The sequence below is a fragment of the Tripterygium wilfordii genome, chromosome 16 (assembly GCF_013401445.1).
Source record: "Tripterygium wilfordii isolate XIE 37 chromosome 16, ASM1340144v1, whole genome shotgun sequence".
NCBI lineage: Eukaryota > Viridiplantae > Streptophyta > Magnoliopsida > Celastrales > Celastraceae > Tripterygium > Tripterygium wilfordii.
The window spans coordinates 1,561,384-1,584,239 of record NC_052247.1 but is presented as its reverse complement, the minus strand read 5'-3'; the positions used below and the strand labels follow the sequence as shown (position 1 = coordinate 1,584,239).

The following is a 22,856-nucleotide window of genomic DNA, read 5'->3' as shown; positions in this document are numbered from 1 at the left end:
TTGACTTTGTCTTATGATTCTCATACGTGACGGTATCTGTTCCACGGGAGGAATGTTTCAACCTGATTTCTGGAACTATAATTCATGTAAACTGTTGCGGGCACCATGCTGCTTCTCATCTCTATGGAGGGAAAGCTGACCATGTCTTTGAAATCCCCATTCTTGGCGTGCAGTCCAGCCTACTTTGTTAGACTAGTCTTTCAAGTTGACCTTTTTCTTCTTCAATACATTATTAGTTGGTCAAATTTTGCTTCGTTCATATTTTCGGTCTTTGATATCTAGAAGGAAAAACAAAAATATATTACGAATGCATCTCACAAGACGTGCGGTATTTTACCCTTCTAAAAAATCACTCTTTCGGGCTTGAAAATACTAGTTGGATAGAATTCAACCAACTAACAACCAATATAAACAGACTTGGATCAGATTGGGGATCACTGCTTCGCATAAGGGACAACCAGATACGTCCAGTTCAACGACGAAAACAATCAAAATCTCTAGTTGAAATGTCAGTGACACAAACAATAGCAACATATCTCAACAAGGAAATACATCCTCTAACCAATGTTTAATTTGAGAGTTTTTTTTTTAATACCATTATAAAAAATATGTTTTTCTTTAGAATCGAACATTGAACAAATATGTCTAATCTAATCGTAATCGATTGTCAACGGAACCACCTCTCATTTGATAATTTGAGAGTTATTCATCTTATCTAAAAAAAAAAATTGGGATTATTCATTATCAATACACCACATACAAGATTTTCCCCACAATTATTACAACCGTGAACCGTTGCATATTTTGAAATTTTAATATAGAAAAAAAAAAAAAGGTTCGTTTGAAATCGTTTGCTTCGTTTTTTCTTTTTCGGTCATTTCCAATGACACTCACTGGAACTACGTCCATCTCCGCGGGGACATGCGATAAAATAAAACACGCAGAACCGCAACCCTTTTTTTTCCCTTTTATTTTGTGAGTCGCCGTGGCTTGTGAAAAGTGGTCGGTGAAGTTGCTTTGTTCTTGTGGTCCGTACAATGTCAAGCGACACTTGCCAAACAGTTGGTGGATCTCCTCCGTTTCAGGTTTTCGGGCTCCCTTGGCCGGATCTTAACGACGGACTATTCTATGCCGACTCCGTTTCATCCTCCGACTCAGGTATCTATGTCTCTCCCTGTCTCTATCCTTATATTTTTCGTCAACTCCGATGTTATTTTCTTCTCTCTTTTTTTGTGAAATGATTGTTGTGTTGAGATGCCTTGCTTGTGCTCGTGTAATTGCAGAGTTGAGGCTGATCGAGTTCTACTCTCGCAAGTACAAGAATTCTGCTCCGTTGCAAGGGTGAGAATATGTAGTTTTGTTTTTTTGCGTTTTGTGGAATTTATATGATCTGTTTGGTTACTGATGATCGAGCAGATGGTTGCAGCGTATACAGAATGGACAGATTACCGTCGATGGAGGAGTTGTGAAAGATCCAAATACAGTTCTCAGGTTTCTTAATAAGGACTAGTTGTATTTTTTATTAAATTTTTCATGCATATATTTTACAGATAAATATTATTATGTTTGTCATGAAAATCTCCATTTTCTAGAGCTGCTTCGGAACTAGTCTATCACAGGCTACCTTGGAAAGAGCCAGAGGCACCGCACTTGCTTCAAGTGTTATATGAAGATTCTGACATTGTAATCGTCTCAAGCTAAGCAGTTCTTCTATTTTATTTTTTCTCTTTTTTAAAATTTTATTCTGTTTTATGAAATTCGAAATATCTAGTTTTGATTGTTCTGTAGAACTTTTGAAAATTTCCGTGGAAGTTGAAAGTACGTCAAATATTTGAATATGACTATCTTTTTCTTTTGCAACATTTGCTGATTTTTTTTAAATTAGGAACAGTTTGAACTGGTTTCAATACTTAAGGTGTATGTAGTCATTTAGTGTCATCTATTGCGATTTTGGTAGTCTCTGGTTGATTTGAAACTATGATCATGTATTCAGATTGCTCTAAACAAGCCATCTGGTCTTCAAGTTCTTCCAGGAGGACTTTTCCAGCAGCGAACTGTTTTAACTCAGCTCCAGTGGAGGGTGAGCAAGCAGGGATCTTCCCTAGAAAGCCAGGAACCTCATGTTGCTCCTGTACATCGCCTTGGAAGGGGAACATCGGGTCAGCAAATGAACATCCCTTTCAATTTTCTTGGCTTTAATTCTGTATGAAATAATTGAAATACTCTTTCCCACTAATGAATCAAGTAGGGGCCATTTTCTGGCCAATTTTATTAGTCTGTTACTGCCAATCACATAAGATGTGGCTTCGAGTTTTTACCTTGGTCTTTTTGTTGTCCATTTCTGTATAATGCAAGATGAAACTTATTAATGACTTTCAGTTCATGAGAAAGTAAACTTCAGTCTTACTAAACCGTACTAATAACTTTCTAGGAATTGAATATGAAAATTGGTTGCTGGCAAGTGAATGGAAAAGACATACTTTATTGACCAATAGCGTATAATGATTTCAGTAATTTATGCAACATGTCGCTCTTGATATTTGGAGCGTCTTTCTGAAAAATAACTATTTGCATCTTCTCTAGTCTATATGTTGTATTCTTTGAAGTAATTTTTAAATTTTTGGATGTACTTTGATGGTTTCTCTGGGTTGATTGGTTTTTGATTGAACACTAGGAGTGTTGCTTTGTGCCAAGACAAAGGTTGCAAAGAGTCACCTTGCTTCATGTTTTGCAGATGGAACATCTCTCATCAACAATAACAGGTAAGCAGGAATGTTTGATTGACTCAGTTATAGAGAATTTAATTTTGCTTTATGAGTTTTAAATTTGATTGAAATTTGACAGTAACAACAGCAGTGTTGGGAATGTAACGAGTCGTTGAAACTTGATTGAAATTTGTTATGGTTCTTTTGGAGTATATGTCAAATTTTTTGTCTTAAATTTTATTTATCAATTGATCGAGACCCACAGATTGAGTTTTGTACCTTAAATGAAAATTTCATGAATAATAAATAAACTTCATAGAAAATAAAATAAAGAAGGGACTGAATAAACTTCATAGAAAATAAAATAAAGAAGGGACTGGTGTGCCGGAGATGGATTTCTCTTTTGGAAGAAAGAAATAGGAAAAGCAGCGGCGTAAGCTGAATCCCTCCTTCGTGTGCCATAAAAACATTTCATATTTCTAGAGTAGATTTGCTTCCTAAAATTAAGATTATGGCTTCTTGACTTCCTAAGCTGGAAATCATGTGGAGGGCCTTTAGCTTCTAGACAGGTATGATCAAGGTAAGCATTACTATTCCCAACGCAACTACTGATGGCATACTTCAAATACTTCCACCATTGCTTTATGTGCTTCTTTAGCCCCTTGAGATGGCTTAAATGCTCTGCTTAGAAATATTGTTCTTGAGAGATCCAACCGGAGGAAAAGAATGGTGATTACCTCATAGTACATACCTCTGGAGATAAATTCTATCCAAGCCATATTTTTAAAGACTAGCATTTGGATTCAAATTTTAGATGATCTTGTGATGTGTCCATTAAGAAATGGCCTATTTATTCAGAGAGCGATGTACATTCCCTGACAATTCCCATGCAGCTGGAACTGCATTATCCTATGCTTTCTTTGCATGCCTGTATAATATATATTATGGAATCGCTTTATTATTTCACATGTGCAGTACAATCAACAGCGAGCTTAGTACAAGGAGGAAAATTTCAAAGATATATCGTGCATTGGTAGATGGGATACTCCAGGAGGATGAGGTACTTCTTGTTTTTCTAGTAATTATCATGTTCAATTTTGATTGAAATACTATTTATTATCTTTTCTCCTTGGGTTATCGGTGGCTATGGGAACCCATCTCTATCCACGATTTTTTTTTTCTAATTCTATATACTTCAAATGCTACTTGTGCACCATAGGTTACCATCAGGCAGCCAATTGGGACGGTGCGATACCCTGGGGTGGCAAAAGGGTTGTATGTTGCTTCTCCCTCAGGTTCTAATTTATTCTCCATGTCATCAATACTTTTCACAAAATTGAAAAGTCATGACACCATGTTATAGTTATAAAAAGTTGTGATGTTTCTGAGTCATACTATGGCATATTGGCATTCATTGTTTCATTTGGGTGTTTATTATTGCATTTGTGTTTAATTCAGGAAAACCAGCTTTGAGCATAGTCAGAGTCCTTGAAAGAGATATACAAGGAAATCACACCTTGGTTCAGGTGACCTATGTGCTTCATTTTGATTTTTTTTGTATCTATCTAAGCAAATAAGAGCGCTCCCTTGTCAAAGTGGGCATCTTCAAAAAATGAAAATTAAAAGAAAAACAAAGTGGGCATTTTCACCCTTAGCCTTGTATTATGGAGAACAAACAGATGGGAAGCCCTTTTGGAAATAAAATATATAATGTAAACAATTCCAATGCACCAGGCTTCCGCAGTGGATGGGGTCAAGAATAGACTGTAATACATGGACCTTACCCCCACATAATATCTGGAGAGTTTGGTTGTAGGAATTGAACATATGACCTTTAGGTTGTACTACTGCAACTCTACCACTATGCTACATTAAAGAAAGATGAGAAATTCCATCTTTCTTTAGGAAAATTTGGAGGGCTTATTTCTGATTTTTTTTCGTGTTTTACAGGTCAAGATTGAGTCTGGAAGGCCTCACCAAATTCGCATTCATCTTTCTTATATAGGGCATCCCTTGCTGGGTAAGCCATGTACAATCTTTTGTTGCCAAACTTTTGTCATGTGACTGGTATCAGCTTTCTGCCATATGTGCCCAAAACAGTGTGGGGGGGGGAGAAGCATAGCTTTATTGTTGATTTTGTACCTTACTCTTTTGCTTTCAAAAACCAAAAAATTTCTGCACTGTGATCTTATATGAGCTAACATCAAGTCGTGTATTCTGCCAAAATCACTCATTATATATTAAAACAGTTATAATTGCACTCAGAAAACACTTGGATTTTACAACAAGCTTCGTATTATTTTTATTTGCTTAAATTTAATGCCTCTTACAATTGCACAAATAACTACTTCTACATGGCGAGACATTTTTCAAGGAGAATTTACTGCAGGTGTCGTATTCTTCCCCATCTTATTGCTTATTTTATTCTTCCCCGGACTAAAGGTTTATACAACCCATCCATAACACGATCTTCTTAGAGGTGCTCATGTGTAACTTAGGGCACCATATTTTTCATCTTAAAACTGGAATTTCTGCTGAAGTTCAGTCTTATGGCATCTGTCAGCAAGCCAGAAAGTAAAGATTGACCTTTATCATTTTCTTTTTGGCAGGTGATCCTCTCTATGTTGCTGGTGGGCAACCAAACTTATTTGATTCTGAATTTGCGGATGAAAGTTTTGCACTAGATGGGTAACGACTAACAAAGCATTTTGCTCAATTATTACATTATTCATTCCAGTCCTTTTTTCTTCATTAGCAGCAAGCAACTAGCACGTTTCTTTCTATATGGAATTTTGCTGCCACTCTTGTTTAAGGTCAGAAGATATTTGCTTATGCAAGAAAGCTTATATACGAACAAAATCGATTGTGTCAAAGAATTGTAGGTACATATAGTGAGTTTGTTTTGAAATTTCAACTGATGTAGGGTTGTACATGTTAATTTGGAGCATATTTTTCACTGGAGATCAGGACCAAGAAGTTTAGGATTACAACATTTTGAATTACGACTTGAGAGTGAAATTGTGTCACAAATTTTCTGTAGGGGATATCAGAGACCTACGAAGCCCGTTCCTGGGGACTGTGGTTACTACTTGCACGCGCATCAATTGATTCTCTCGCATCCAATTACAGACAAGGTATGTGATATAAGTATGGTTTTTTCGAATGTAAAACATCAATGCGGAGTCATTTATGAGACCTCTTTATATGATTATATCTGCAACATAACCATGTTTACAAGATGTTAGATCATAGGCTGTTATTAATTTGACCATTCAATGAAAGTGACAAAGCTGAGAAATCTTAGATCCTCGTTTATGAAATTCATTTCAACGTGTAGAAACTGCTCAACCCTTTGAAAGTATGCACACATTTCGCACTGCACATGTTTTTATCACGTAGGCTCCTGTACAAATACCTGTTAGTCTACACAGGTTTAAATATTACTGTTCATCAGTCTGACAGCATGGTCGAAGTTCTTGCAACAATGGACCACCAAATAACGCAGAGCAAGCTGCCAATGCTGGAAGGCATAATGCCAACTTTTGGCAAGAGATGGATCTTTTGAGAGATTATGCAACAAGACTTCACCAAAATCTGTTTTTAAGGATATATATACACATACCCACCAGGCCACCCAGCAGACTGCATATAACACATTGTACTTCTCTCAGGAGATATCTTTCATTGACTCTGTTGTTTTCGCTGGCTGCAGGTTACTGAGATCATTGCACCCCTTCCACTTCGACTCCAAACACAGATGGAAAGGTAAAGAGTTGGTCGGCAATGTTTGGTGCAAAAGGTGGTAGGTTGACCGATGAGGAGAATAATAATGCCCTTCACGTCAAGTTAATTACATGGTTGTTTCTAAACCTAACATCCGCATGAATGCAGAATCCGATTATCTATTGGCTGTATGGTGGTCTTTCCCATCTTACACACTAGTAAGGACCTTTGAAAAACTTGATTCCATTTCTTCTGTGCACATGCAAAGGAGAACCTGCTTGCAAAGTAAAATCTAAAAACTAAAGATGGCTAACCTGGCACCGGCAATACAGATGAACAAAATCTATGAAACAGTAAGGGATATCGCTACATTGAAATGGGTGGTGAGATGGAGTATAACTGATACCACTCCCAAGTTTTTGGCAGATTATTCAGTATTTTTGATCTCAGATACAACAAATACAAAGCCTGCCTGCTGTAAATGCTACAAGCACCAAAAAAAACTTACCAAAAAAAGATGAAATTAAGAACCTTCTAATGCCCTATCATTCCATTGAACAATACAAAAACTATAATACATGGATGCGGCAAAAAAAGATATTTGCCGACCAGGGGCCACTTAACGGAGGCCCTTTCTGCAATCCTACTACCTGCTGCCTATGTCTCCCCATTGCCTCTCCATTCCTGCTCCCTGATGATACCACCACTGTGGCCACCATATAGGTCTGTTTTCGCATAGTGCATCTTGATCGCAGCTACAGGATCCGAAACACCTGTGCAAGGTCCCCCTACAAGGATTCCTCCTCTTCCCACAACATTCATCCCCACCATCGCCCTTCCCTGCTGCTGCTGCTGCTGCTGTTGCTGTGAGCTTGAGACTGCTTCATAACCGTTTCGTTTTTGAATCTCGGCAAGCAATGCTTCTTGCCGTTGCCTCATATCTACTGCAAATGGATGCACTTTAGTACCATCAGGACTCCTGTACAGCTGATAATCCAACAGCCCATTAGCTCCTCCTATCTCCCTAGGAGAGAGGACATTCACATTTCGTTCATTATTCTTAATAACAGCCTGCAATGATTGCTGGTCTATTTTCAATGTGGAACCTTGATAATTGGCAAATGCGGCAGGATACGTAGACAGCAAACGGGTAGAATCAGGCAACGCTGAAAAACCAGTTTGTATCCGATTCCCATCCCAGAAGCCATAACTTCTAATGGGAACGTTCTCAAGGCCCCCCAAATTATTGTTTCGGTCAAACTTGAGGACACCTGTATTTCCTTCTGCAATGGGATGGCTGGTGAATTTAATATTTGATGTCTTACTACTCTGTCTAGGTTGATGAATCCCCCTCTCATCGTTCTCATGAGAAATAGAAATGGAATCCGCCTTCTGTGCAGAGGATGGATGACTGAGTATCGCACCAAACAACTTGAAATCACCATTTCCACATGGTTTTTCCGCATCAGACAAACTCTTTGAATGGCCTCTTGGATAACCAGCAATTTGTTCCTTCTTTTGGGACTTTGGCGTAAACTCTGCCACTGTACACGGAAGTTTTGAACTGCTGTTACACTTTTGAAGATAGCAATCCTGAGTCAAAGATGGACCAGTCAAATTCCCATCTGAATTACAGTAGTTATGGACTTCAGATAACTGTCTGCAACTTGAATCACGGTTCATATCCTTCTTAGTTGGAATTTGCAACGGATAACCAGTGATAATCTGGGGGGATTCAATATGGTTCGATGAAGGATGTAAAGACAAATGTTGTTGACAGTCATCCTGGCCAACGGATTTATGACCTTGCTTATCTGCACTAGCTTGAACATCAAGAGTCGATGACGGCCTATCATGGACAAGCATTTTATCACTCGTAATGACAGCTGAATCATGTGCGACAGAAATAGAAGTAGAAACACAATGCTCCTTAGGAATGCATATGACGGGAGGTTTTTCCAGGCTATCCAACTTAAGCAAAACCTGTTGCTTGTTTTCAGAGATTGGCCTTGATGGTGAACAAGCACTAGTATCTACAGACAGTTGATGAGCATTTCCACTCGCATTGGGATCTTGCATAGACCCACTATGGCTGCTTGGGTCACCACAGTGCTTCCTATCCACTTTATCACTCAGGCTTGGCAATAAAACTTCTCTTTCCAAACTATTTCCACTAGAAACCTCCCCGACAGCCTCTTTCTCAACCATAACATTTGAACTAGATGCACCTAGGTCAACCGCCTCTCCAACTGAAGCTGAGCCTGCAGTTGCAAAGCCTTGTTCAGTCACTTCATCTTTTCTAGCTTCGGTAGTGGCCGATTCAACTGATGATTTTTGGTCACATTCAGAAACTTGCTCAGCCCTAACCTCTGCCTGGCACATATCAGGCATCGAAGTTTTAACTGTTTTGCAATTGTTAGATTCTGGAGGTCCCATCCAATCCTTCCCTTCTGATTTGTTCAGGTCAGTTTCCAAATCCATGTACTTCATATGATTGGATTCATACTGTTTTGAATTTATGACAGACAATGGCAAGTCCCCATCCATCTTAGAGCCCATCTTATCACTGCAGACAGTTGAACCTGTCTCGAAAATACAAGCATCCTCTGCATCGTCACCACCTCCATTCGCATCATCACTTGCTGGTGTTCCCACATTGCGGGGTTCAGGATGAAGCAGATCCAGTCCAAGGCACTTCCGAGCCTTGCTAAAGAAGACCTTGCACTGATCCATGGACCTAGTTCGAACACATCGAGCAATCTTCGTGAAATCCTTACCATAGGATGACACAGACTGTATAAAGATAGATTTCTCCCCATCTGTCCAATCAGCTGGATCCATTTCCCCACTACTCTCATCTGAACAAGTCTCATAATCAACATACTGTGTCACATCAGATGTTGAAGGACCTTTTACGACAGAATTCATATTCTGATACCTCCGCTCTTGATAGCCCTCCCCATGGTCAGCAGAGCTAGTTAAGCAAAAACTCATTGCCTCTGAGGACAAGGAACTGCAAATGCCTGCTAACACATCAGCAGCAACAGTTTCTCTTTCATTCCCATGAATATCAAAGCTGCCTGGCCTTTCCACCATGACATCATCAACCTGAGGTACTTTAGAATCATTATATCCTGTCCGGAAGACATTACCAGGACACATCTGCTGACTTCCAGTACCATTATCTACATGAGTTGCCATTACTGAAGCTGCACCCAGAAGTTCAAGTGAGGCAGCATTTACTTCGCGATTCCATTTCTTCCCAGATGCCACCATGTACGTACTATTAGTGACAGACTTCTTTTGCTTACCGAGATCAAGCTTCTTCTTCTTAGTCCACTCAAAACAATCAGATTTGTGATTTTGGTAGTAAAACTCAACACAGTCAGCAGTAGTCTTGTGATCAAGAAAAGAAGCAATTTTTCTGAAATCCTTCCCAAAAACGGCTAGCTTATCCATGAAAATTTCTTTCTCTTCCAGCGTCCAAGGGTTGACCAATGTTCTCTCCTTCTCCACAGCCAAAGGATCTTCAAGTAATCCATTACTAGAGGTAAACCGAGATAGCATCTTCTCCTTGTTGTCTAAAATTAATGCTGGCATCTTCAAGGCCTCCCTGCAATGCTTGACTCTGGAATCAGAGAGTAGCTTGCTTGTAAAATTAATTATCTCAGTGGTTGGGACTAAGCTCACATTTCCTGCTACAGACGAGAGTTTTAAATAGAAAGAAAAAATGAGAAATTTTGCAGGAATCGTCACTTCTTCAGAAAGGAGAAAGGTAAAAATAAGCAATTAGTATCACAATAGGACAAAAACTCGACAAATTGTCAAAACAGTTTTTGAATACAAACAAGCACTCAGATAATTATTTGCCAAATACAGTCTAGCAATGTCACCAACAAAACGAACATACCAAAGAAACCTTCTAAAACGGACATCAAGTGTTGACTGTATATTTAAGTATCATCTAAGTCAACATGTGACAGCAAACACAAAACGGACATCAAGTTTAAACAGTGAATTTACACTTCACACAACAAACATAAAACCTGCAACGGATAGAAAGCGCCTGAACATAAACATCAATCTGAAAGGACCATAACCGTATAAAGTCAAATAGACCTAATAACACTTTTTTGAGAACCTAAGCTCTCCATATGGATTCAGAACACTGCCGAGCAAACTCCAGATTTTATCTTTGCATAGCATAAAAAACAAATATATAAAAAGATTCTTATTTTATATTAAACCAAATTTGCCTAGGATTATTATTAAATCCCCGTTCACAAGAGTGGATGATTATAATTAATACTAACATTTGTAGCGGTTGATAGTAGTGGAAAAAATAAGTATATCTATCCCAGAAACAAGGTTTCAAATAGTTAACCAATTACCAATTAAAGCTTCAACACAAGCAAAAAAGAAGCAAATAAAGTGAGCATCACATCCAAAGGGAAATGGACTAGGGTTACAAACTTGTACTTGATAATCTCAAGGGGAATGCTACTTGCTCTAATTTGCTTGATTACATTAAAGTCATGTAAGCCTAGCCGTTTTGGCTATCTTTGGGTCGCACCCCCTCGGTGCTGGTAATAAAGTTTTTCCTTTAAAAAAAAAAAGATAATCTCATGGTGGATCCAAGATCATAGGTTCATTCCATACTAAAATAGACCGGAATAGGGTTATAAACATTCCGAGTGTGGAGAAGGGATCATTAAAGGTATCTAATAGGTTTCAGAACCTTCAGCTTATTAATAAAAGCACAGCAGTAAGATCAACAACCTAGAAAAAAAATTAAGATAAAAGAGGAAAGCTTAAAAGGGGGCAGATCATTACCAGGAGAAGAGAATCTAGAGCGAATAGATGACCGATGCTTCTGATATACGCCATGCGTTGTTCGCAAGCCTAAATCACTTTTTTTCTGAGATTTTGCTCGGTGTTTCCTTACAGAAAGTGCACGCATGTCCTCCTTCCAAAGGTGCTGGAAAGCTTTGAACTTAAGGGTGATAACTCTCTCCTTAAATCGTAAAAACCGCTGCCTCCCTGCAAATCTCTCTTTAATAAATGAGTCCTTCCTCCAGGATACCACGTTGGCAACACCTGTAAAATCAGATTGCTTACTAGGCAGCAACTTATTAAATACTTCAAATGCTTTATTCGCAGACTCATTATTTTCAGTTAATATCGCTTCAGACAGTTTGTGCTCGACATCAGTATGAAAACCCACATCATTAGTAATAGGTGTTCTATCATTCATGATCTTCAAAGGCAAACTTCCTTCCCGGCCGGAAGATACAACAACATCTTCCTCATTAGAAGTATTAACCAAACTCGCCACCAAATTTGTAGGTTGAGATGCATCTAATTCCCCAGAACGTTCACTGCACTTCAAAGCAGATGAAGATACCGCCTTTTCCAAGGATATGGATTCAGCTAATTTGGAAGTAGCAGTTCCAGGGCTCTCAATATCCTCACCACCAACACTGAGTTCTTCTCTGTTACATTCCTCCACAATTGCATCAGCAGTATCAACTTGCAGGGGGGGAGGTCGAGGAACCATGACGAATTTTGATCCAAGTTCGCTACACAGTTTTGCATTCTCCTCAGTGTGAACAGAACCAGATGTTGCCAGACATAGACATCCATTTTTGGATTCAAATTTCAGTAACTTAAGTTCATTTTCAAGCAAATCAATTTCCAATTCAGTCATCTCCAGAACCTTCAATACATTACTCTTGCATAAAAGCAATTTATTCATGGCAGATGATCTCGCGAAACTAGAATGGGCAGAAGGATCATCCATCTGAAGCAGATCAACGAGTGAAGAACCTAAATTAACTATTGAGCTAACATCCAACTTCTCTAAATTAAATGAGATTCCTTCAAGAAAATTCTGAGATCCAAGATTCGGTGAACCACAGAAGGTAATGATATCATTATCCATATTTACTGCTTTGCCAGAAGATTTGTCCTCTACACCTACAACAACAGGATAAAAACAGAAAATTCAAACTTGGGAAGAAAATATCAAGTAGATAATCAACTAAATATAATACAAAGAGAGACCAGTTGGGCAGGTGGGGATAAGCCAGGTCATTTTAGTTATTGAAGTTTGCAAGGAATACTAGAGGTAGAAGTAGATTGTCATGGCATTGCATGAGCATTAAAAACAAATTAAACAAATTTGGCGGTCACCTAACAGTGTTATTTAATACTTAGGAAGAAAGAAATTAATTGTACAGTTCGCATAATCCCACGATAGTTCTTAATCGCAAGAAAGGGAGGTTTCCTAAATTGGTCACCAAAAAACACAGAAAAATAATTTCATTTACATGAAAGTCGAGTATATATTCAATTTATCACATTAATTATGAAATTAAACATTGCTATATTCCCCAAAGGGTGAACGAGATACTTGGCATGCTTTAACTATTTTGTCGTTTTGTCCCCTATATTTGATAAAACCGTTGACATTTATTAAAAAAGAGATATGATAGATGAAAGGCTCAACAGCACAACCATACTAAACTAACACGACAACCAAAGAGAAGAGGAATAACATAGGTGAACTGGATAAAAAGAAGAGAGAGAATAAACTAACTAGTACATCAGCATTAGGCCATTTAAAAAATCCAGTTGAAGCATGCCTAAAACCAATATCATCTCTAAAAATAAATAAATAAATAAGGAATATAATCATCATTGGCAGTATAACAAATCTTCATTATCGGATAATTTTATTTCCAAAATCCACATCTCTAATCAACCAGCAAAAAGACTTAAATATATGACAGACTTTTATCAGTAAAAATAAATAAATAAGAAATATAATCATCGTTGGCAGTATAACAAATCTTCATTGTCAAAACCCAATATCGATAATTGTATTTCCAAAATCCACATCTCTAATCAACCAGCAAAAAGACTAAATATATGATAGACTTCTATCAGTAAAAATAAATAAATAAATAAATATGGGAAATAGTTATTGATGGTAGCATTTTTAAGACTAGGGATGGAAAAACTCCAAAACAATGGGTCAGAAAGTTCCAATCAAAAGGATATCTCAAAAATTGTCGGACCCCAAGAAATGACTTGACATTTGAAGAAGTACAAGACAGAATGGACACATGTTCAAAAACGAAATCCTAAAAAATTGATTTAAGAAAAATAAATACAATGAAAGATAAATGAAAGGGACAATGCCACAAAGTGCACATGCAGTGAACAACTATAAAGGCTCAGCCAATAAGAGTATTATTCGAAAATGAGCTGGGTGCGAGAAGCAAAACAGATAACGATTGAGGTACAAGTCTAAACTAAAATGAGGAACCAGAAAAGAGAAGGAACACATTATAAACCAAGTGATTAAATCTATAATGGACGATGATCTGGATAAGCACTATAGACAAATCAACATCATAACCACCCCACCACTTTCATACAAGTTTCAGATGCTGCCATGCAGCTCCCTAACATTTAGCTCGCTACCATTTCAAGTTTAGCTACACCACACCTTACCTAAACTCCATGTAATGTAACAACATAAGTGCGTAAATACACCACTAAAGACAATACCAACAAGTATAGCAGTAGTTAGTCATCTAAAAGATATTAACATTTATAACTAAGTTTCATAATATTCTTTAATCATGCCAAAGATCAACATTTATTGCTTTACCACTTATGCAATTAATTAATCAACATAATTAACGTAGAACTTGTTAAAAGATGCAAGCAAATCAGCTCTTACCTGGAGAGGAACTACAAGCAAAAGATGACGGAGTCGCAGGAGATGCACAATCTGAAAAACCCACGACTTTAGGACTCTTGTCAGCGAAGTTAGAACTCAGAGAATGATTGGACTCTAGATTACTAGCACAAACAACATTTCCTTCTTTATTCACACAAACATCAGGACCCTCAACTTTCTTCTTCTCATACTTTGCAAGTCCCTCACCCCATCCAAGACGTGGCTTCTTCCTAGAAGTTGTATCTTCAAAGGGCACTGACGATGTCACACAGGCAGCACCATCAACTGAAGGCGATTGGACCGGAGAAGCATTCTTATGCAGCAATTCAGCCTTTCCTTCATTGGAGTCTGCACCACCTAGGCTCTTTGAGCTGCTTGAATGGCTGAAACCAGAGCCCCGGGAAGACAAGCTACCAGAACGGATCCACTTAAGAGGCTTCCAATCCAGTGAGCTCTCTCTCTCGGATCTCTGGCCTGTGCCCAACCCATTGATAAGGCCTATCTTATTATCATGACGTTCTTTCAAGTGAAGCTGATCCCATATGTTCACAGTGTCAGAATGAGGCACATTATCAACTGACCTTTGTTCACTATTATTATCAACATCAAGCAGCCTACCAGGTGCATTCAAGGACCCATTGCTTGTTTCCCAAGTATGACCTTTCCATTCTCTGGGATTAAAGGACCCTCTATTCTCACGACTGTTTCTTCCACATTTCCCATCTCCATGCGAAATGGATGGCCGGTCGTCTTCCAGTATCTTGCCACCGGACCACGAGGGCGAATATCCATGACCATTTTCCTCAGTAAATGCGTGCCAACCACCCTGCTTACCATGGCCTTTCATATAATATTTAAACAAAAAGGGGGGAAAAAACCAGGAAAAAATTAACTTAGGAATAATATATGTTCTTTCCTTAGAATGAAAATCTAATACTTCCACATACGACATATTCCGTAAAGGCGAGAAATCAATCTTTTGACGAACCAGAGGAAATATAACCACAATAACTCGTTCTTCTTTAAGATTCAATTTATAAGAAAAAAAACGCAAAATAGATTAATACCGGGCAAAAAAATTCAAACGAGAAAAGACACAAAAACCGGAAGATTAAAAACTCATAGAATATTAGAAAGCCAGAAAATACATAAAAAATTCCAACACCATCTTCAAGGTGAAAAAAGAAACCCTAGAATTTAGAACTAATAAAATAAAGGGAAAATTGCATATACAAAAGTTAATTTTTTTTGCAGATAGATAAGTTGAAAGGAGCTATGCGGAAGGAAAACTCACCAGGAGCTCTGCGAAAGTCCCCAGATCCCCAACGTGCAAACTCACGCGATCCGTGATGAGAGGGGGAGTCCCTCCACCGAGAACCGGAGCCTAATGACTCGGGCCTCTCGTGCTTCCTCTCCTTGAAGAAGTCCTTCCGATCCCACGGTACAGGCTCTGGCGGCATGAAAACCAACCCGCATGAGTAAAACTCCCCGCAGCAATATTATGTACCGTGCAGCACGGAATCCAAAAACGAAAACAGCGCCGCCGCAACCTAGATCGAAACAAAAACACAAGGGGCAGCCAAGCACCGAATCTAGGGTTCGCGTACGCAAGAAGCTTATACAAAAGGAGCTCAAAACTGAAATTCCCAGGTATGAAGATCACAGGAATCGGTAAGGCAGACCGTGCAAGCCTGCGGCAACACCAGACTGCACAATGATTCAAAGATTCTCGACAAAAAATCTCAAGTAAAGCAAAAAAAAAGTGCCCCAACGAACCTGAGAGATGGAGAAGCGATGCGGTTCTAGGGTTTCAGGATCAGATCGTTGGAAGAAAGACTGCCAACGCCATGAGGACTTCTGTATATGTCTATAATCTTCTTCCCTTCCTTTGTCTCGGATTTTCTCTCGGTTTCTGTGGCTGGGGATGATCGTCTCTCTGCGGCGAGAAAGTGAGAACGGGAGCCGATAAGGAACAAAGAGAACCTTGAGAGAGGAGAGAGAGATTGGTATCCGTATCTCAACGGCACTACTAAACTAGATTCCAATCTCTTTTGGCGTCCGCGTCTAAAACACTAAAATATTTCCTTTTTTTATTTTTTTTCTCGATTTATATCCCTCTCCCTATCTTTTCTTTTTAAAATTGTTATCAATCAACTTTAGCTTTTTTTACTTTGGCCCCTCCATTGTTTTGTTTTCTCCCCATTACCCCAACACACCCTTGGTTTTTTCAATATTTTACGCATGGTACTATGGTAGGGTGAACCGCACGCATCGCACGTGTCTTATATGGTGACGGTTTTACCCCTGTATTTAATACAGTTTTAAATTTGAATTTTATTTGAAAATCTCGCTAATTTTGTTTCCATATACCAACGAAATAGTTATCCAAATCAAAATAATTATATAAAAATGGGTTTGAATTCCAACAGATTACCCCTAAATCTCTTGTAAATCTTAATTACAAAAATATCTTTTTTAAGAAGGAATTCTAATTGGCTTCAAATATGGTTTACTATTCATTTTGATTTTTACACTTTCAAACATCTTTTGATTTCTTTTTCACAACCAACCACTGGGTCAAATTGGCTTATCAAGTACTTGAACAGAGTAAGACAATGTAAATATTCGGGATTTATATGGATCAAAGACTCGGGATTTTTGGTCATTAAAAAAATAAAATTTAAATAATTGAGGTTAAAGGGTAGATATCTCAAGCCCATAATGAGGTCCAAGATACTGAAGCCCATAGAAATCCAACAAAGTTCTCCGAAGGTTATATTTTTTTTTGCAATCTTTGTTATCTCCTCAAATAAATAGTCTCCTCAATATTTTCCTCACTTTAATTTGATTGATAGTAACCCTTTGTCAATATTATTTAAAACATCATTTATCCAAGTCTCTTTCTGGTATCAGAGAGTGACTCTCAAGATCCTTCTTCCATGGCTGTCCAATTCCCTTCTACAGATGACAATGTTGGAATTGTGTCCACTGGTGGGACATCTCCTTTCCTCCAATAATTGCCCTTAATACCCCCAATAATGACTTGACCTTTACGTCATCAAAAATCTGAAATACACGCTCTCATACATACAAATAATATTATATATTTTACGTTATTCAATTATCATGAATGACATCGAACTCGCACTGTTTTGTTTCTCCAAGTCCAACTACTATATATCAAAACCCAACCCAAGGAAGCCCAAACTCACCATACTTATGAAAAAGGTCTTGTTATTTATTAAAGGGTGAGCTTGACTTTTTAGACCACACTCGATTGGAAGACGATGTGAGATTAGTGACGTCAACGGCATTGGTCATGAATATCGAGATGTTATTGGCTCTATTCGCACTTGGTCACAATCATTCTCCTCCTTTGTAGAATTACATGATTTGTGAATCTTTTCTTCTTCGCATGGATACATCCCAATCAAGTTTCGTTGTTACAACTTCTTCTTTTTTCATTTGGGGAGGGGGATTCGAACTTTAGTCACAATAGTGATACATACCATCTTTACTACTCCAACTAATAACTCTATTACAACTAACTTCCATTATGAACGCCTGCACAATTGGTTAGTTAATGCAAGATTATAAATTGTTCCATGTTCGAGGACTTGCTTGTAATTAGCATCAAAATCAGCGCCAATCCACTTTTTCCCGCCTCTCAGTTTACTTCTCTTCATAAAACGACAAAGTCACCGTCACAACGGCACGTGTCGATGCACGTGTACCATCTATATTTTGGCTTGGACCGCAAGTTGAGAACAGGACATGTCCGCCAACCAATCTGACGCGCTCTTTGGAGCGTGACTCTGAGTAGAGTAGGGCTTACGTCACCCAACTAGGCAAGGCATATTCTGTGCTGCGTCGGCAACACATGGAATATTGACCATTCTATCAACTTTCTCGTAGTGGTCCCTGAACTATTGTATTTTATGTTTTGGTAACTCAAGTTTTCTGAAATGAGATTCTAGACCTTTTTTTATAAACTTTCATTTTATCAATAAATATATATCGTTGGGTTCGTAAAACAGATTAAGATACAAATATATTTTTTTAAAATTTTAAAAAATGTTTTGAATCCTAAAAATGAATTCTAAAAATTAGAATCTCATTTTAAGACATCGTTTTAAGACATCGTTTTAAGATCTTATAGGATAATTCTTTTATATATATATATATATGATGTTCAAGAGCTGGTGTTTCTAGTACTTTATAAGAAAATCTGGGCGTAGCCCTTAGGTTACACGAAGGATCAATTCCTATTATTTGTCTCATAAATCCCTAATTATAATAATTTTTATGAAATATTAATGTGGGACCTCATAGTATCTAAAAATTTAAATGATTGAGGGACATTCTTGAAATTCCATAATATATATATTATATACTACCATTGTGATCATATATGAAAGGGGAAAATATTGGAGTTCTACGTAGGCATGAGCTAATTAATCAACAACAATTGGTGAATACACTTGTTCACAGGAATGGTATGGAATATTAGGTAGATACAATATCTTATAATCCTCAATATCTACTTAATTAAATTCGAGACACTTAGTAATATTTCAATGGCATGTCTAACTTTCAGTTTTCAAGTTGTGGAAGCAAAATTAATTATCAAAATAAATAATTTTAGCAATTCAATCCATGGCGACAAAGAAACTTATGTGATGATTTTTTTGCATAGTTGTAACTTGAGAGTGCCCTCTAAATCTACTGATTCACTAATCGTTTGGGCTTCTCCTCATGATAACATTAAGTAGTATTTGTTTGTTGATACGATAGGTGTTTGTCATGTAAGATCTTAGTTTTTTTTTTTTATCATCCAAATGTACAAAAATAATACTACAATCAATATGTGGCGATTTTATTGAGTCACACTAATTGTTCAGAAAACATTAATCAAAGTCCAAAAAAAAGACCAAGAAAATAGCAGATGAGTTGTGTAGCTAATTTGCTGTGGTTGGGTAGTTGAAGGTATCCGCAGTGAGACTACAAGCAGTTCCTATCTCAGCGTCCAATATATTTTTTAAAATTTTAAAAACAGCGCAGATTCCACCACAAGGTCCATACTGATTTTTTTTTTTTTTAAAAGGTACACAAATCACACACACGTTAAGTCATGCCCAAATGACATAAAATCCATCACAAGGTCCATAATGGATGAAAAACTACCTAAATCTCAAACCCTATGATGAGAATGAAACCTTGAACCTCAAGGTTCTGGACAGACAACCTGACCAATCAAGTTAACTTCCATTCTCCAGATTCCACACTGCTGTTGAATAGATCTGACGGTGATGTAAAAAAATTGTAGGGGTTTCCGTTACAGAGACCCCAAACTGGAGGTTGGGTATATCAAATGAAAAATACACTAAAATATAATAATAAATAAATAAATATATATATATATATATATTTGGGGTTCTTGCATCATATTTTACTTCCCGAATTGAAGTTCGATAACATGGTGGGTCCCTCTTGCCGTCTTGCGTCCTTGACTTTCTCTAGTTGCTTGCGTGACAGAACAGTGATTGCAAAATCAGGTCATAATTCATAAACAGCAACTGCTTCTATGTGGCCCGGCCCAACTTCACTCCAAAGGTCTAACCCAGATCTGTTAAGCAGCAAAACGGATGGGCTTTGTTTCAACTTCATTTGGGCTCTACAGCCCAAATCTGAGCCCATTGATCTTGTAATAGTTATCAAAAGCTTTAAAGTGAAATGTTGATCTTTTCAGACTTCAAGATCAAGCAATCATAGAAATGATATAAAGGCAACTTGGTTTTTAAGGTATTTCCATATCATTGAAGAGAATTATAGAATTTCTGGGTGTTATTTTCTTGTCACTAAAAGCTAGTTTTCTGGTGGAGCTGTAAAGAGAATCAAATTAGATGAATATTGAGCAAAGAATGAAGAGGAGAAGGAGATGAGGAGAAATGCATTTCCATATTATTATGGACAATGTTAGAGACCCCCAAAATATTACCCTCAAAAGTCCTCAAAATCTATGTGGCATTAAAATAACTATTGATTAAAAACACACGTAAAGGGTTTATTTCACATCTAACATTCCACATTAAATGAGGATCTTTTAGGGATTACTTTTTGGCGGTCTCAAGCGTTATTCTATTATTATATTCTATCCCCACCCATAGATAACTCTAATCTTGCTTCTAACCATACTTTTCGCATAAAAGCTACAAAATAATTAGGTCATTTGCGTAATAAAAAAAAACTTTTTTTTTAACCGAAGAGTCACCTAGTCTCTCAATTGGTTGGTTTGAATTCTCGATCTTGTGCACCATAAACCTTAAATCCGGAGAGATAACCAGCCAGAATAAAGCAACACTCTTTATCCCAATAAAAATAAACAACTCTCATGCACAATTAATACTCATGCAGTGGACATGGTCGGGAACAATATATAATCACCAAAGTACCTACAATTCGTTGCTTGCCTTGGCTGTTGCCCCATGAATCAATGCCTCCTTTAGTACTAAAATTTGAAAAATCTTTTCAAGCAAAGAAGTCGAAGTTTTGTGAGATTTTTATTAACAAGCGTTTAAAATTTATAAGGTTAGTAAAGAATGTAGGTTTAAATAGGGAGAAAAGTCTCCATGAATACCCTACAATATCTACTATCCCACAGCAAATAGGGAGAACATTTATGTACATTTTGGATCAAGGAATCTTTAAACCAAGTAAAAGCAATGCCACCCATTAAATTAAAAGGAGAGTATGAAAGCCATGAACAAGAAATAGAGAAAGAAAAACCAAAAAGAAAGAGAAAGAAAACACAGCTAGAGAACAACAATCAAAGTGATAGAGATCGATCAATGTATCGATTCAGCAACACTACAGTCATTGGTTTCTTGAACCTACATATTCACTCTCCTTGCTTCGATACCGATAATCGGAGCGGGACTATGGATGGGAAGGAGAAGCACAACAAGTGAGAGCTTCCTCATTCATTTTAATTCAATCAATAATTAATTAAGGCATGGTCTGTTGCCACTTGCCAATTGTCTACCGTATATATCACATTTTTGCGGTCACAGACATCTCTGTTTAATAGTCAGTGCCACTTGCAAAAAGGTGTACCAGCCCACTTAACTCCACTCGTTTTCTCATGGCCAACCAAAAAGTCACCATCCCTACCACTTGCACACTTGACACTTGCACATATTGTATTAGATGTCTACAAAACCCTAATTTTATCAAGAAATCTTTGGTTAGTATTGCATAGTTCTAATTAATGTATAGAGAGTTGAACTTAGATCCCCGAATAAAAAAAATTCATTCTCACCTAACTCGGTCATCCCTGGATTAAAATGTATTAATTAATGTTTCTACTAGGTGATTTTCTTTTCTTAAAGGCTCAATTTTATATTTTTGAGAACGATTCAAACAAATATCAAGGAAGGGGCTTTTATTTTGTTTAGATCGATCAAATCAATCAAAAATTTCAATCTTAATTAACGTTTGAATTTTGGGGTGGGATTTTATTTGGATGGACAATGAAGAACTTCGCAACTTACAATTGATTGGAGAGCAATATGTAGGGGTGGAAAAAAAATTGGTTTTGGGTTAGATAATAACATTCGTTTACGAAATATTTATATGTCTGGACCTTAACTCGGATTGGATTTTCGGACTTACTTAATTGACCAAACCTAAATTGGTTTAAATCCGGACAAGTAAACTGCATAATAACCTAATCTAGATTAGGGTTCGAACAAGTAAACCGAGCAAGATTTATGTGTTTGGATCCGAACTCTGTTTTAAATAGAACAAATTTTTTTTTGTGTTTGGATATGAATTTCGGATGCATAATTATATCCAAATTTATTTTAATCCGGGAAAGACAAATTCTCCACAAAAATTTCCACCCTACATTTATGGATAAGGATCCATGACAAGCCAGCTACCAAGCCCCCACTCCATTGATGGATGCTATTTAGTGATAGCGAAAAGGACTTAGCAAAGACCAATTATATCACGCAAAACCATCAAGTACAATGCACAAACGTTAAACATTCCTTAAACGTCATTTCGTCCAACAAAACTTACGGCATTTGTAGTCGAAAATCAACGCACAAGACACCATGTTAGTGACACTTGAAAGATTTTTTAATGACAATAACAAGGTCTCTTAACGAACTTATTGACAGGGCTTGATATTTGTAAAGACATGTATACCACGTCACGTCAGTGAGATCAAGGTCTTTCGATTGGTATATATTATAAGGTTCACCTTTAAACAATCAACTAAATCTTTTCATGGATTTAGTGACTTGAACTAAGACTTAGTTACTGGGCTCATGAGGAACAAACTCGTGAGGATAATTTGATGTATTCACAGGAATCGAAATCCCAAAACAGACAATATAGTTGATTGTTTAGGGAGTGTAATCCGATGTATATGTATATCGATAAAAAAAATAGTCAAAAAAAGTAATTGAATACATGATTTGATTTTAATAGTTGATTAATTGAATACATGAAGTAATTAGTGTATGTGAGAAGTAAGTGTTGTAAATCAGATTCCTTGTGGTAACTAAAATTTATACTTTATTATGGATTATTCATTGACACTTGAAGATTTATGTTAGTAGGTAATTCACTTGACCAAAGATGGAATTTAGTTGTTGAGACTACAAAAATCT

At 37.3% G+C, this 22,856-nt stretch overlaps 2 protein-coding genes across 6 annotated transcripts; one reads left to right on the top strand and one right to left on the bottom strand.

The window, feature by feature from the left end:
- Positions 1-893: 893 nt before the first annotated feature.
- LOC119980978 (RNA pseudouridine synthase 5) lies at positions 894-6,674 on the top strand. 4 transcript variants are annotated; one of them, XM_038823897.1, is made up of 13 exons: positions 894-1,158; positions 1,284-1,341; positions 1,417-1,491; positions 1,593-1,683; positions 1,994-2,159; positions 2,735-2,762; positions 3,693-3,765; positions 3,925-4,000; positions 4,164-4,231; positions 4,656-4,725; positions 5,315-5,393; positions 5,746-5,839; positions 6,418-6,674. In XM_038823897.1, exons 1-13 carry the CDS (start codon positions 1,038-1,040, stop codon positions 6,472-6,474), a joined length of 1,056 nt encoding a protein of 351 aa, XP_038679825.1. In that variant the 5' UTR covers positions 894-1,037; the 3' UTR covers positions 6,475-6,674. The 4 variants fall into 4 exon arrangements, with proteins under 4 accessions (XP_038679825.1, XP_038679824.1, XP_038679822.1 ...); XM_038823896.1 differs by having other exon boundaries at positions 895-1,158; positions 3,681-3,765; XM_038823894.1 differs by having other exon boundaries at positions 895-1,158; positions 2,675-2,762.
- Positions 6,675-6,805: 131 nt separating this feature from the next.
- Positions 6,806-16,215, bottom strand: LOC119980977. 2 transcript variants are annotated; one of them, XM_038823891.1, is made up of 5 exons: positions 15,955-16,215; positions 15,473-15,869; positions 14,179-15,018; positions 11,262-12,404; positions 6,806-10,126 (listed from the first exon to the last, which is right to left on the bottom strand). In XM_038823891.1, exons 2-5 carry the CDS (start codon positions 15,636-15,638, stop codon positions 7,086-7,088), a joined length of 5,190 nt encoding a protein of 1,729 aa, XP_038679819.1. In that variant the 5' UTR covers positions 15,639-15,869; positions 15,955-16,215; the 3' UTR covers positions 6,806-7,085. The 2 variants fall into 2 exon arrangements, with proteins under 2 accessions (XP_038679819.1, XP_038679820.1); XM_038823892.1 differs by having other exon boundaries at positions 6,806-10,123; positions 15,955-16,213.
- Between the last annotated feature and the right edge of the window lie 6,641 nt (positions 16,216-22,856).

Excerpts from the sequence above, each read along its gene's own strand:
- LOC119980977 (XM_038823891.1), bottom strand. The coding sequence starts at position 15,638 with ATGCCGCCAGAGCCTGTACCGTGGGATCGGAAGGACTTCTTCAAGGAG. Across the intron at positions 15,019-15,472 it reads GGACTTTCGCAGAGCTCCTG|GCCATGGTAAGCAGGGTGGT; the intron begins GTGAGTTTTCCT and ends ATTATATGAAAG. Across the intron at positions 12,405-14,178 it reads TGCTTGTAGTTCCTCTCCAG|GTGTAGAGGACAAATCTTCT; the intron begins GTAAGAGCTGAT and ends CTGTTGTTGTAG.
- LOC119980978 (XM_038823893.1), top strand. The coding sequence starts at position 1,038 with ATGTCAAGCGACACTTGCCAAACAGTTGGTGGATCTCCTCCGTTTCAG. Across the intron at positions 1,492-1,592 it reads GATCCAAATACAGTTCTCAG|AGCTGCTTCGGAACTAGTCT; the intron begins GTTTCTTAATAA and ends TCCATTTTCTAG. Across the intron at positions 4,232-4,655 it reads GAAATCACACCTTGGTTCAG|GTCAAGATTGAGTCTGGAAG; the intron begins GTGACCTATGTG and ends CGTGTTTTACAG.